We start from the raw sequence: 13,343 nt of genomic DNA on the forward strand, positions 1-13,343 counted from the left end.
TGGGGCTCTAAGCTGTAAACTAGGATGAGAACTGAAGTCATATCCATTCCTAGAGGAAGCAAATCTACTAGTTTATATTTGACCAGCTCCAAAAACACTAGGGTCTTCTTCGTTGAGAAGCTGGTGTGTACTGTGTGCAGGTGAGTGGAGATGTTTTTCTAAGCCAGAGCTACAGCCAGTAACTGTTGCCTCTCAGAGTTTTGTGTTCAAATGGCCAAATTTGTATTTGGTTTATGATGGAGCAGCCATCTTATGCATTGTTCATCACTCAGAATGAGGTCACTTATTAGTTGTATTTTTCCTTTAACACTGAGGCTCCACCCACTCTTAAGTGGAGTAAGTCATTGATGTCACAGTTTTGACTGTCTCTAAAAACAATAGGATCCCCTATGGGCTATACTGAGGAGAGAGATATAAAATCTTTCCCTAAATCATGGATACACCTAGAGATTATTGCCTCCCTCAGAAAAAGATGGTCTTTTAAGAACTCTTTTCATTAACTTATACTTTAACATATTTAACATGTATTGGTCTACCTGCCATCTTGGGGAAGGGGTGGGAGGAAAGAAAGGGAAAAGTTGGAACAGAAGGTTTTGCAAGGGTCAATGCTGAAAAATTACCCATGCATATATCTTGTAAATAAAAAGCTATCATAAAAAAATTTTTAAATAAGAACTCTTTTCAACTTATTAACCAACCATGATTCATGATGAACATGCTGTCTACTTCTTGACAGAGAGGTGATGGACTCAGAGTACAGATTGAGATATTTATTTGTTTTGTTTGATTATTCATATTTCTCTTTATTTGAGAAACCTTTCTTAATGATCACATGAATCCCAATCCCTTTGCAATTTTCTAATTTTTTTTTTTGTTAACTGTAGGGTCTTTATAGACCCAGCACTGTCATGAAAGATCACACTGACTAGTGTACACCCAAGTATTCCAGTCTCTTCAACAAGTCTATTTCTAGTGAAGAAAAATGCATAGGACTATTACAATTGGAGAAAAATACACCTCATTTCTCTGCAGTTTGCTTTATTTTTATCTATTTTCATCCAATACCATTTAATTTTTAATTAAGTTTTCTGACAAACCTTTCTTCATGGCAAGAGATGCTTAGAATTAGTTAGTGCACTGTAAACACTTAATAAATATTTACTGACTAACTACTGATAGTCAAGAATGTATATATTTACTTTGGAAATTATATTTTGCAGTAATAATAAATACATTGTGTTTATTCTATTTCTGGTTTATAAAACAATATCTTGTGAGTTTGGTTAGTATGACTAATTTCCCAGATCCAAATTACGTGTGAGTTGGCTGATAAAGTTGAATTGCAGAGCTTTCAAAGATGAGATTAAAAACAATGAACTTGAGGAGTAAAGTCAGACTTGAGGAGCAGCTGTTACTTTTCACTTGACCAAAATTTTGTGTGGGACACTGAGGTTGATCTCAGTCCTAAGTGGGGTAAGTCAGGGATCTCATAGTGTTGACCACCTCCAAAAAACAGTGGGATCCTCATACAATGTAATTGGCTTATATGGATGGCAGAAGAACAAAAGCTTTTTCCTAGGCCATGAACATATCCAGACACTTTTGTCTCTCAGAAAAAAAAAAAAAAGGTCTTTTAAGAACTCTTATCAATTTATTAACCAACCATGATTCCAGAGTACTCATGAGGAAGCATGCTATCCACCTCCTGACAAAGAAGTGATGGACTCAAGATACAGATGGAGACATTTATTTGTTGAACATGGCCAATGTGGGAAATTGTTTTGTTTAATTAACATTTGTTACAATTTTTCTCCCAAATAGAGTTTGTGAATGGAGGAGGGAGCTAATAGGAAAAGGAAAGAGAATGTTATTAGTTGAAAGCAAAATTAAAACAAATGATAGAAATCAATTTTTAAAAAGGCATTATGTGATGTGGGTGTGATATGGTATGGGGAGGGTGTGTGTGTGTGTGTGTGTGTGTGTGTGTGTGTGTGTGTTCTGCATGGGGCAATCATCTATTTGGGCATTTTTTTTCAGAACTCCTTATAGGTTCTTCCTCTCCCCTTTACTTTCTGGAACCCTTATTCAATAGTTTCACATCCCTCATAAGCCTTACATATGCCATTGTCCTCACACTACCTTTGAATCCTTTTTGATTTGTTGCAAATATTCTTGTGCCCAGCGTTGTGCTGGTGGAGGGTTGGGGGGTCTAACCAGCCAATCCTAGTCTCAAGAAGTACATATCTGATGGAAAACAATATCATGGATTAGTATAATTGGGGAAACAAATTCATTGTTGCTCTGTAGTTCTTTTTGTATTTTTCCCAAATAATTTTAAATTATAATTATAATTTTTGAATAGGCTTCCCTTCTTGGGAAAGTAAAGTGAGAGCCAATAAGAGCATTCATTTCACCTCAGCAGCTATATTTCTCATTCTAGATGAAAGAAATGACTTTATTTTTAGCTTACTAATGGGTCCTTTTTGAGTTTAGGTAGCGTGACTACTTTTCTCAGAGCCTGATCATTTATGGGAAAATCGACAACATTGAATTTTTGACGTTGTGAAGATGAGCATGAGAACCCCCATACCCAGCTTCGCTGAGGTTCTTCCAAAAAGTGAGATGTTCTCCTTGTCTCCTAGACCAACATTTCATGTCCCATCTTTCCTCCTGCTGCTTCCTGTGGGGCGCCTGGGGAGGTTTGTGCACAGAGAATAGGTGATCTTACAATGCTGTGGCTTCACTGCTGGCGCAGAGATATGTAGCTGTGTCTTCTGGCTTTATGGATGTGATGTGAAGATGCGAGAGAGAATTTTCAGGACAGTCTGGGCTGAAGCGATAGGAGACAGTAGCATTCTCAATAAGTTGTTTATTGTTGTAGTAAAACATCATCTGAGGTCCCATCTTGGAGTCCTGTCGATACCAGAAGATAGCATTGTGACCCAAATTCTGCTTGCATGTCAGTTTCGCATTCTGTCCAGTCCTGGTGATTAGATTCCTTGGGGTTTGAGTCACACCAGCATCCAAGGGGACTACGGGAAAAGGTTTAAAAAAGAGAAGTCACTATATAGATCCTGAAAGTTAGTGTGATATTAAAGTTTTGAGCTAAGCCCCAGCAAAGGAAGAACTGAGTTATTCCCAAAGTCTAAGCAGTCCTACCTGTCCACAGGAAACAGCAGGTCACAAAATAAAGGAATCCAGTGCTCATGTTGATGTCAGGAGAGATTGGTAGCTTCTCTTCAGCATGGGCTCATTCTCCAGGATGCGCTAAGAGAAGTGCTGGGACACTGAGGTTACACCTACCCTGAGGGGGACTATCTGTGATGTTACAGTTTTGACCAAATTTTAAAAGCACTAGGATATTCCAAGTTGAAACGTTACTCTGCATTGGGTAAAGAGAAGTGAGGACCTCTTCTTGGTCAAAGGTGTTCCTAGGGATTGCTGCTTTCCACACAAAGGCATGTTCTTTGTGTTTAGTCAGATCATTTTTTTAAAAAAGAATCTTGTGCTTTACATTAATTAATAGTTATCTTTATGCATTTTTCATCAACCTGGAAAGGGACCAACATCTAGCTTCATTCTCTCTTTTCTTATCTTTTGAGAATTTATTTAAATTTTTTTCTACTGTGAAGCATTTCTCAAGTATTTCAAATGTCCCATGAGACCTAAATCTGCCAATTATTGTAGATATTCTTTCAATTAGTTTTCTTCTTTTTAAGGTTACATTCAATGATGCCTTTTGTTTTTATATCACAGACTTTTCTGAATACATTCTCTCTTTTTTCTCCTACCTAGCAAATCTTTCCTTGTCACAGAGGGAGAATAAAAGAAAGAAAAAAAGTCAAGTAATATATTATCCAATTCTGGCAACATGCTGATTTTTCTATAGTTATAACCCCACAAATGAAAGGAAAAGAATAAGTTTCTTCCTTTCTTTTCCATATCCAAGCATAGACACTATAATTACATGTTATTATTGTTTTGTATTGTTGTAGTCATCATATATATTGTTTTCGTGTTTCTATTTACTTCACTTTCCATTAATTTAGGCAAATCTTCCCATGTTTCTCTGATTTTTTTCATGGTCATTGTTTCTTCTGGTGAATTTGTTTACCACAACTTGTATATCCTTTTTCCAGTTTCTAGTTCTTTACTGCCACATAAAATGTTTTATTTCTTTGTTCAACATTTCTTTGTTGACTTCCTAAAATTATATGCCTAGCAGTGAGATTTCTGAATGAAAGAGTATGGACAATTTAGTCACATTTTTTTCAGCATAATTCTAAGTTGATTTCCAGAATGAATGGAACCATCAACCTTATATCAGCATGTTAGATGATCTCCAATATTGATTATTTACATTCTTTGTCATCTTTCCAATTTGTGGGAGAATAAAATGATTTTATAATATTTTTGCTTTAAGTATAAGTTGATTTGGAATAATTTTTCATTTGACTATTAGCAGATTATAATTCTTTTAAGAATTATGTTCATTTTATTTAACCATTTATAGCCCTTGATTTTACATATTTTTATTAATTTCTCATATATCTTGGGTAGCAAACACTTATCAAAGATATTTGATGCAAAATTTTTCTTCCATTTGATAGTTTCTCTTCTCTTAACTGAATTGGTTTTGTTTGCTTAGATGCTTTTCAGTATTATGAAATAAAAATAATTTATTATATTTATTTTTATCTCCACTGTCTTCTTCCTACTTGTAATTGTGATACTTTCTTCTATTTTCATACATTTTAACAACATTTCATATTAAATTCAAGTGTACATTGAGAAGTTAAGATGTGTTAGATATTAGTTTAAAACTTTTAAAAATTTTAATAGTTAATTATTTTGTTCAAGTTTTTGTCAGATAGAGTTTTCCCCAATTAGTTCATAATCTTGAACTTCTAAAACTCTGGACAAAGGAATACAATTGTTTCTGATTCCTGTCATCCAGTCAGTTTTATTAGCATCTTTTTCTTGTGTGTGTGTGTGTGTGCACATGCATAGATAGCTATAGATAGATACACAAACACATATATAGATACACATATGCATATATACATATATAACATATGCAATTATTATTCTTCCTTTTTTCTGTTGAGTATGTTACAGTTTTATTATCTTAAGAGTATCTTAATAGATTGACATCTGAAAATTTTGTGTCTATTGAAGTTATTTTAAATAACTTTTCTCTTTGTCATGTTTTTCCCTTTTTAATTGCTTTAGTGAACTGCTAATGTCTTTTGCAGATCTGCTTTTCAGCTTGCCAAATTATTAAAGTTATTGGTTTTTATTTTATTAAATTTATTATTTTATTTTTTAATCTTAACATTTAATTTAATGTTTACTACTTAAATTTAATATTTAATACTTAAATTTATTAAATGTTATTAGTTATTTTTACTGTTTCTTTGCCCATTCTTTATACTTTTTTGGTGTAATTCCTAGTTTTTTTTCAGAGATGTTGGACTGGTTCAAGGTTTCACCCCCCCAGTAATAAATAAATATATATATATATATATATATATATATATATATATATATATATATATATATATATATCACCCCTCCATTCTTTATTGCTTTGTTTCAGCCTCAGAAAGAGAGATGTGCCTTCTCCTTGGCAAGGAGAAGTCTTGATTGTATAGTCTTGATCTAATCCCTTACTGTTAACTCTGAAAATTCTTACCTCTATCATTCTTGTTTTTAATTCCTCTTTATCCACTGGTTCCTTTCCAGATACTTACAAACATTCCCAGGTCTTCTTTAGTCTTAAAAAAAATCTTCAGTTGATTGTGCCCCCTTATTACCCCCTTATTAATCTTCACCTCCCAGTCTTAATATTTAGCTTCTGATCTCACCATGCAACTGAAATCCCTCTAAAGATATTAATGTAGCTTTTGTCCACATGGGAATCAGTGAAAATATAGTGTTTTGTTTGGGGTTTGTTTGTTTTTCACTAGATGGAAGGACTGAGGGAGTATGAGAATCAATAGCTACACGGCATTGGGGGGATAGCAGAGGAATGAGAACTTCTAAGTTCTATGGAGAAGAAAACAGTTCAGGGTGTGCACAAAATAAAGAAAATTCCATACCTCTGAGACTTTAATATTGACACAGAAATTCAGGATTATCATCTTGTTTCTAGGATGGTGGAAATATTGAAATGAAAACGTTTTTGCTACTCAGCAGTGAATCAATCAAAAATTATTTCCTTTTGCATAACATAAAATAGCATCTGGGAATCCTGCCCCTGATGATACCAGGACACTGTGTTGGATCCAGAGAAGGGGTTATAATCCCACAGTCACTAGATAATTCAGGGTTTGGCCAGGAGAGTTTCAGCGTCAATATTTATCTGCTGGTGAAAGTCAAGAGTGAGCATTTATACCTCAGAAATTGACAAATACTCAAATCAGAGCTGGATTTATTTTTTTATTGATTGTTTAGATTTAAGAAAGTGTTGGATAAAATATTAATAATATAGATTAAACTAAAAAATTGCTCCATATATTATAGAAGGGGAGGTAACTATTAGACATTTCCCAGCAGACTCTTGGATTTGAGTAACTGGCAGCCATTGGATCTGTAGAAGAAGAAACTGAGATGTGTATCCTAGGAAAAAATTTATATTGGAATCAGCAATTTCCATACTCTAAGAACAAACCTGTTCTTATGAGAAAAATTACCACACACACAGCAGAAAAACTTGCTACCTATACCAAGGTTAGGGAAGAAGAGGACATCTCTTAGCTCTAGCACAAAACGTCTAGTATTATGAGGATCTTGCCCAAGATAGGGGCAATGTTACTGCAAAGTTATTGTTCTTTCTCAGTCTCCAATCTCAGAGTATCCTGAAATGACATAGTGTCTTTCTCCTGCCTCCCTCTTTTTTTCTCTCCTCCTATTTCCCACTATACACATACCTTCCCCTTCCCTCACTCCCACTTTTCTTCTTCCTCATCCCATTCACATTTTGCACTGCCATCCGCCCAACAGATGGGGCAGGCCTTGACTGACAGTCAGATAAAAATATGGAATGAATTATGAATCCCATTCCCCAATAGCTTTAATAGTATTTATCTGTGACAGTTGCTCCTCTGCCCCTAGAAAATAAAGGCTTCTTCTTCACAAGCTCATCTTCCTTGAGTACAGTTATAAGTCAGGCTTAATTGCCAAGACATATGTTTTCCTTCTCAAAATTAACTGATCATCAGTGATAGATAAAGCCAAAACAAGTCTTTGAAATCTTTTCCCTTCCTCCCTGGAGACACAATTTCTACTGAATTTTAGTGTAACCTCAGTGCCTCCTAGTGGTCAATGGGGTAGAGTTCTTCTCCATGAACTAAGAGGCAATGAGGGTCTAGGGGCATGAAACACTATATGATAAAGTAGTATTTTAATGTGGGGGTACAATGATATTGTGTCTCCTGCTAGAGAAGCAGAGAAGTCTGGATAGCAGATCATCAATCTCTTTTAATTTATTTACTGAGCACTTGCTTTGTGAGCAGACACTTTGCTAGAAAGGTGCTGGGGAAGAAACAGAAAAGTATAAAAAATTGCAAAGCCAAAAACTAAATAAAAGAAAGGGCACATAATAAAGCAAAGTCTCACATATCAGTACTGGCAATTGGTATGACAGGAATTCTTGGGAAGAGCAAGATCACTCTGGGCTGATTATTTAGGAAAGGCTCTTTAGAGGAGTGGGGTTAAATTTGAACCTTGAAGATTATGTAGGCTTTAAAAAGATAGAGAGGGCAGTTAGGTGGCACAGTGGATGGAGTGCGGGATCTGAAGTCAGGAAGATTCATCTTCCATCAGCTACTTACTAGTTTTGTGACTCTGGACAAGTTGCTTACTGTTGGGCTCAGTTTCCTATCCACTATCATAGCCAATTGATTCAGTGAGAAAAGGAGAAAGCTATACGCTTGCCAATCAGATCATGGGGCTAAAAAATGAGTACAACTGCTTCTTTCAATACTGTGGCCCTCCGTTGTTATATTTCCATAGTCATCATGCTACACAAGAAAAATCAGATCAAAAAGGAGAAAAATGCAAGAAAGAAAAAAAACCAAGCAAATAAACAACAACAAGAACAAAAGGATGAAAATACTATGCTTTGATCCACATTCAATCTCCACAGTTTTCTCTGGATGTGGATGGATTGGAATTGCCTTGAATCACCTCATTGTTGAAAAGAGCCGAGTCCATCACAGCTGATCATCACATAATCTTGTTGCTATGTACAGTGCTTTTAGTTCTGCTCACTTCACCTAGCATCAGTTCATGAAAGTCTTTCCAGGCTTTTCTGAAATCAGCCTGCTCATCACTTCTTATAAAACAATAATATTTCATTATATTCATATATCATAAATTATTTAGCCAATTTTCAACTGATGCATATCCACTCAATTTCCAGTTCCTTGCCACTATAAAAAGGATTGCTATAAACATTTTTGCACATCTGAGTTCCTTTCCTTTTTTTATGATTTCTTTGGGATACAGTAGAGATACTGCCGGATCAAAGAGTATGAAAAGTTGATAGCCCTTTGGGCATAGTTCCAAATTGCTCTCCAGAATGCTTAGATCAGTTCACAACTCCACCAACAATGCATTGGTGTCTCAATTTTCCCACTTCCCCTCCAACATTTATCATTATTTTTCCTATGACAGCTTATTATGCTTATGCGTGGTGAGGGTGACTAGAAGAACTAAAAAAGTCCAGAACAATCATATTCATGTAGGAAAATTTGAGAATTTGTGGTTGACCATATTGTTGATATGAAAGGCAGAAATTTTAAAATGTTTCCAACCATTTCATATCATTTTTTTCTCTATTTGAAGCACCACTTCCAACTTCTCTGCACTGACCTTGATTCCAAAGGTGACCATTTCCTTTAACTTTCAAGATTAAAGGCCTCCATATCATGTCCACAGTTGCCCCATTTTCCCACCCTAAATAGAAAGTACTTTCTAAACCTAAGTCAGACAGAGACTGAGGACAAGGACTTTGAAATTCTTGATAGGAAATCATTTCCAAAATGTCTCCCGATAGATGATAGCTATGTGTTCAAAAAGAGAATACCCTCTTATCACTTAAGACTCCAAAAGATGACAGACTTCTTTACTTATAGTGAACATATGACAATTTTTTCTCCCTCAAAGGGCTGTTTCTTAGACCCTTGAATATAATCTAAACAAAAAGACTGATCCTAGCTTTTACTTCTCTTATGAGCAGAAAGTAGCATTCAGATAAAAACTTTGGCTTGAGTCTCAGCAGGTGGTAGTACTGGGGCCAATGGAAGCTTAGTAAGCTCAATACAGGGGAGCTATCTCTGTATATTCCATGTGAGATTTATTGGTATAATAATTCTTCCAATGCACATGTATGTACTTATAGAACAAAGTGTCTCAGTTTCAAAGAAAACGATGACCTATTGCTACTTGGTGTTTTGCTATGCTATTTCATCAAATGCTTTTGATTTCAATGCATTTCATCCTCTCCTTAAGTGCAACTGAAATACATACATGGAGGCTCAAAAACTATGGTTTTGAGTGGATAGGAACTCACAGAGTATATGGAACCAACAGATCTTTGATGGGATATTATATGAGAAGGAGCATATCCGGTTCCATAGTGAGAAGTAGCTAATGTCACCATTAGAGGGAAAGTTATAGACGAACTCAGTCTCTAGGAATAAACTGAAATTTGAGGGCAGCCTCCTGCTTCCTGCCTCCTCTGTCATTGCTCCCTGGGCTTGGGTCCAACAAGTTTATGAACACATGAGAGATGCCCCTGTGGCACTGTGTCTTTGCTGCTAGCACAGAGATAGAGAGCAGAATCCTCCTGCTGCAAGGAACTGATGGTGAGCTGGAAGTTTTTATCCTGCTTAGCTGTGAATCGATTAGCAGTTGTCTTTTGATCATTTAATTGCTTATTATAGAAGTAAAAAAGCATCTCAGGCCCTTGACCCTGTAACTGCTGGTACCACAGTGCTGTAAGGTGTCCTGAAGCAGGGTCACATTCAAGGATCACTGACTGTCCTGTTTTTGAGACCAGGAAACTTGGACGTTGAGTGACTCTCACATCTGGCTGACCACCTGTGAGGTAAAAAGAAAGTAACAAAATGAACGAAGAGAGTTTCTATTGACAACCCAAGGGACATATCTAGATGTAGAATCTCAGATGTAATTCCTTCACTGGGATGAATAATCACCTGCTATTAAGAGATAAATGATGACATAGAAGAAAAACTTGGAATGCATCATCAGTTCAGGTCTAAAAGAGGACATTGCTCTCCTCAGGAGTCTTCAGTGAGAAAAGTTCCTATCTTGACATCACTATTCCAGATCATGCTCCTCAATCTGAGAAGGTTTTCTGAAGGTTTCCTGTTCCTCATCTGTATGTCACTACTGACATACAGCAGATGGGGCCGGCCTTGGTAGGCAGGCAGGGAGCATGTGTGAATATGAGGAAGGGCAATCCCCTTTTTCTATGCCTTAAATGATATTTATCTGAGACAGTTGTTTTCTCTGACAATGCAATTTATTTAGAAGCTCCCTACTCTGTCAACACAAAGCTGTGCATCAGGGCTGGTTTGTAGTACACAAGGTCTGCTTTCTAGAACTAACTAAATATAAGTGGTGGATGCAAAAGTCACATCTTTATTTGAAGATGTTTATATTCTTATAATGGGCCGATGAGAGCACTTGTTCCAATGGCCGTGAAAACGGCAGGTGCTGTGAATCACTTAGAGCTTGTTCAGACATCCCAGATACTAAAGTCATCCACTAATTATGGGACTATGGTCAGTGGTCTTGACTTTTGTCTTGTCAATGGACTGGATGACTAGAAGAGAGAATGAGACTGACAATTCGGTACAACTCTGCCTCACTTAAATCCAATTCACCCATAAGTCAAGACGTTATCCTTGGGATGTCAATGGTTTTCTTCTCTCCCTTCTCAAAAAGGGTCAAACAGCAGCAAACAACTGAATTTTAGTGCAAACATAACTCCTTTTAATGGCCAAAGATGGTAGACTCAATAGAATTTGTCATTGCCTCTTGGCAAAACTCTATCAAAGGGCAACTGATTTTAAGAGATTAGGAGGATAAAGAGAAGATTTCAGCTGTTCAATTAGCTCCTCCTCATATTCCTACTAGTCAGTATTCCTTAAAGCCAAATTTGAACCTCAACTCTTGCTACTCCTTAGAATTCCCTGGATCTGTACTTCTAGGGATCAGGCCCATATATGGGTAGGCTTGTGTGTTTAATAGCTAAAATTTATATAGAGCTTACTATGTGGCTAGCACTGTGCTAAGTGCCTAATGATTCTTATCTCACTTTATCCTCACAACTACCCTAGAAGTAGGTACTATTTTCAATCCCGTTTTATAAAGGAGACAAACAAGAATGAAGTGAATTGTCCACATAGTTTGAAATTTTCTGAGGTTGTTTCCACTCATGTCTCCTTATCTGGTATTCTATCCACTATGTCACCCAGATGCAAGTGTGTGTGTGTGTGTGTGTGTGTGTGTGTGTGTGTGAACTCCATACACATGAAGTACCTGTGTATACTCTGCATATAGTTCTTCCAATGTTTATTGATTTTTCTGGGATAATGTGCCATAGCTTCAAAATAACAATGCATTATTGCAGCCTTGATATTTTGTTTTTTACTACATTGTTTCATTAAATGTTTCTGCTTTGAATTAATTGCATCTTTCTCCTGACTAGAAAAGCAAATGAACCTATGGGGGCTTGTGAAATGTAGTTGTGAACAAATAGGGATCCACAGAATATTTAAACCAACATAGTTTTTTTTTTTTTTTCTGGGATATTATGTGAAAAGGAATATCACAGATGCTACAGTAAGAAATAGCTATAGTTAGTACTAAAGTTCAGTGGACCTATTCCCTGACATTAAGCTGAAATTAAGCTGCTTCCTGCCTCCCTGTTATGCTCCCTGAGCTTGGACTAAACATGTTTGTCAACAGATGAGAGGTATCTCTGTGGCACTCTGTCTGAATTGCTGGCACAGAGATAGAAAGCAGAATTCCCCTGTTTCACAGAATTGTTGTTGAGGTTAAAGTGGAAATTTCCATATTGTTTAGCTCTGAATCACTCAGAGATTCTTTCTTTCTCACTCAATTGCTTATTATAAAGTAAAAGAGCACCTCAGGGCTCTGATCTTGTATCTGAAGGTACCAAAAGGCTTCTACATGTACTGAGATGGGATCCCATCCCAGGATCACTCTTTGTTCTTTCTTTGAGACCAGGTAACCTGGTCTTTGACTCTGTGATCTAACCAACTACCTGGGGGTTAAGAAAAAAAGGAATATCAATAATAGATTGAGAAGGAGAGATTCTACTGAAACCCCAAGAGAAATGCTTAGAGGTAGAACCTCAAAAGGCAATTTCCCAATGAGGATCATTATTCACTTGTTATTAAAAAAAAAATTCATTACACACAAGAAAAATCAGGAATGCGTAGTATAGTCAGGCCTGGAAAAGAGTATTTCTCTCTTTAGGAATCTGCAGTGAGACAGGTTCCTCTCCCAAACAGGTGGAATATGCCTGTAATATTACTATTCTTGATCATCAACCCTATTCCCACCTCCCATATCTGAGATAGTGCTCTGACACAGTACAAACTTAGCCCTGTCCCTATCAACTCTTCCTCTCCATGTCATTAATAATGTTATATCAGTACCAGCTCCACTGGATGGTAGGTAGGGAGTGTGTATGAGTGTAGAGAGGAGTGATCCCCCTTACCCCAAATGAAAATATGTTTATCTAAGACAATTGTTCCTTCTGGCAACTGAATTTCTTTTGATGTAAACCAATTACAATTGCCCTAATCCTTCAATACACAACTGTGCATTAAGACTGAATTCTACAAGACAAGATTGCCTTCCCACAAGTAGTTAAATATGAAATATTGTTACAACCATCACATATTTATTTGAAGATTTTTCTCTATGTTATTTCCAGAAACACCTGAAATTAAGGGAACTATGACAGTTCCACATAGTCATCAAAAGTAGTAGAATTACCGGACTTAACTCTTGTATCTTAAGGGAGCTGGTCAGAAGATACCTGTAAACTTAAGAGAAGGAAGAGTAGGGACTTAAAGAAATGGTCTCAAGGATTCAATCAGCATTTCCTTCTATTCTTATTAATCACTACTCCTTAACACAAAATTTGAGTTTCAACTCTTTTTACTCTGGAAAATTTCCTTTACCTGTATTTCTAGGCTTCAAGGTAGAGATAGATAGATAGATTTTAGCAGATATAGATTAAGAGATTGAGAGAGATAGCTATTTAGTAGCTAACA

The 13,343-nt window shown here is 36.3% G+C and overlaps 2 gene segments (V, D, J or C); both read right to left on the bottom strand.

Annotated features, from left to right (window-relative positions):
• Positions 1-2,724: 2,724 nt before the first annotated feature.
• On the bottom strand, positions 2,725-3,407 carry LOC127538599 (T cell receptor beta variable 4-2-like). The segment is given in 2 exon segments: positions 2,725-3,032; positions 3,160-3,407. Coding segments are annotated over 2 exon segments (357 nt in total).
• A 6,341-nt stretch (positions 3,408-9,748) lies between these two features.
• Positions 9,749-10,503, bottom strand: LOC127538600 (T cell receptor beta variable 5-5-like). The segment is given in 2 exon segments: positions 9,749-10,107; positions 10,224-10,503. Coding segments are annotated over 2 exon segments (435 nt in total).
• Positions 10,504-13,343: the final 2,840 nt, after the last annotated feature.

This window comes from Antechinus flavipes, chromosome 5, assembly GCF_016432865.1.
Source record: "Antechinus flavipes isolate AdamAnt ecotype Samford, QLD, Australia chromosome 5, AdamAnt_v2, whole genome shotgun sequence".
NCBI classification, from domain to species: Eukaryota; Metazoa; Chordata; class Mammalia; order Dasyuromorphia; family Dasyuridae; genus Antechinus; species Antechinus flavipes.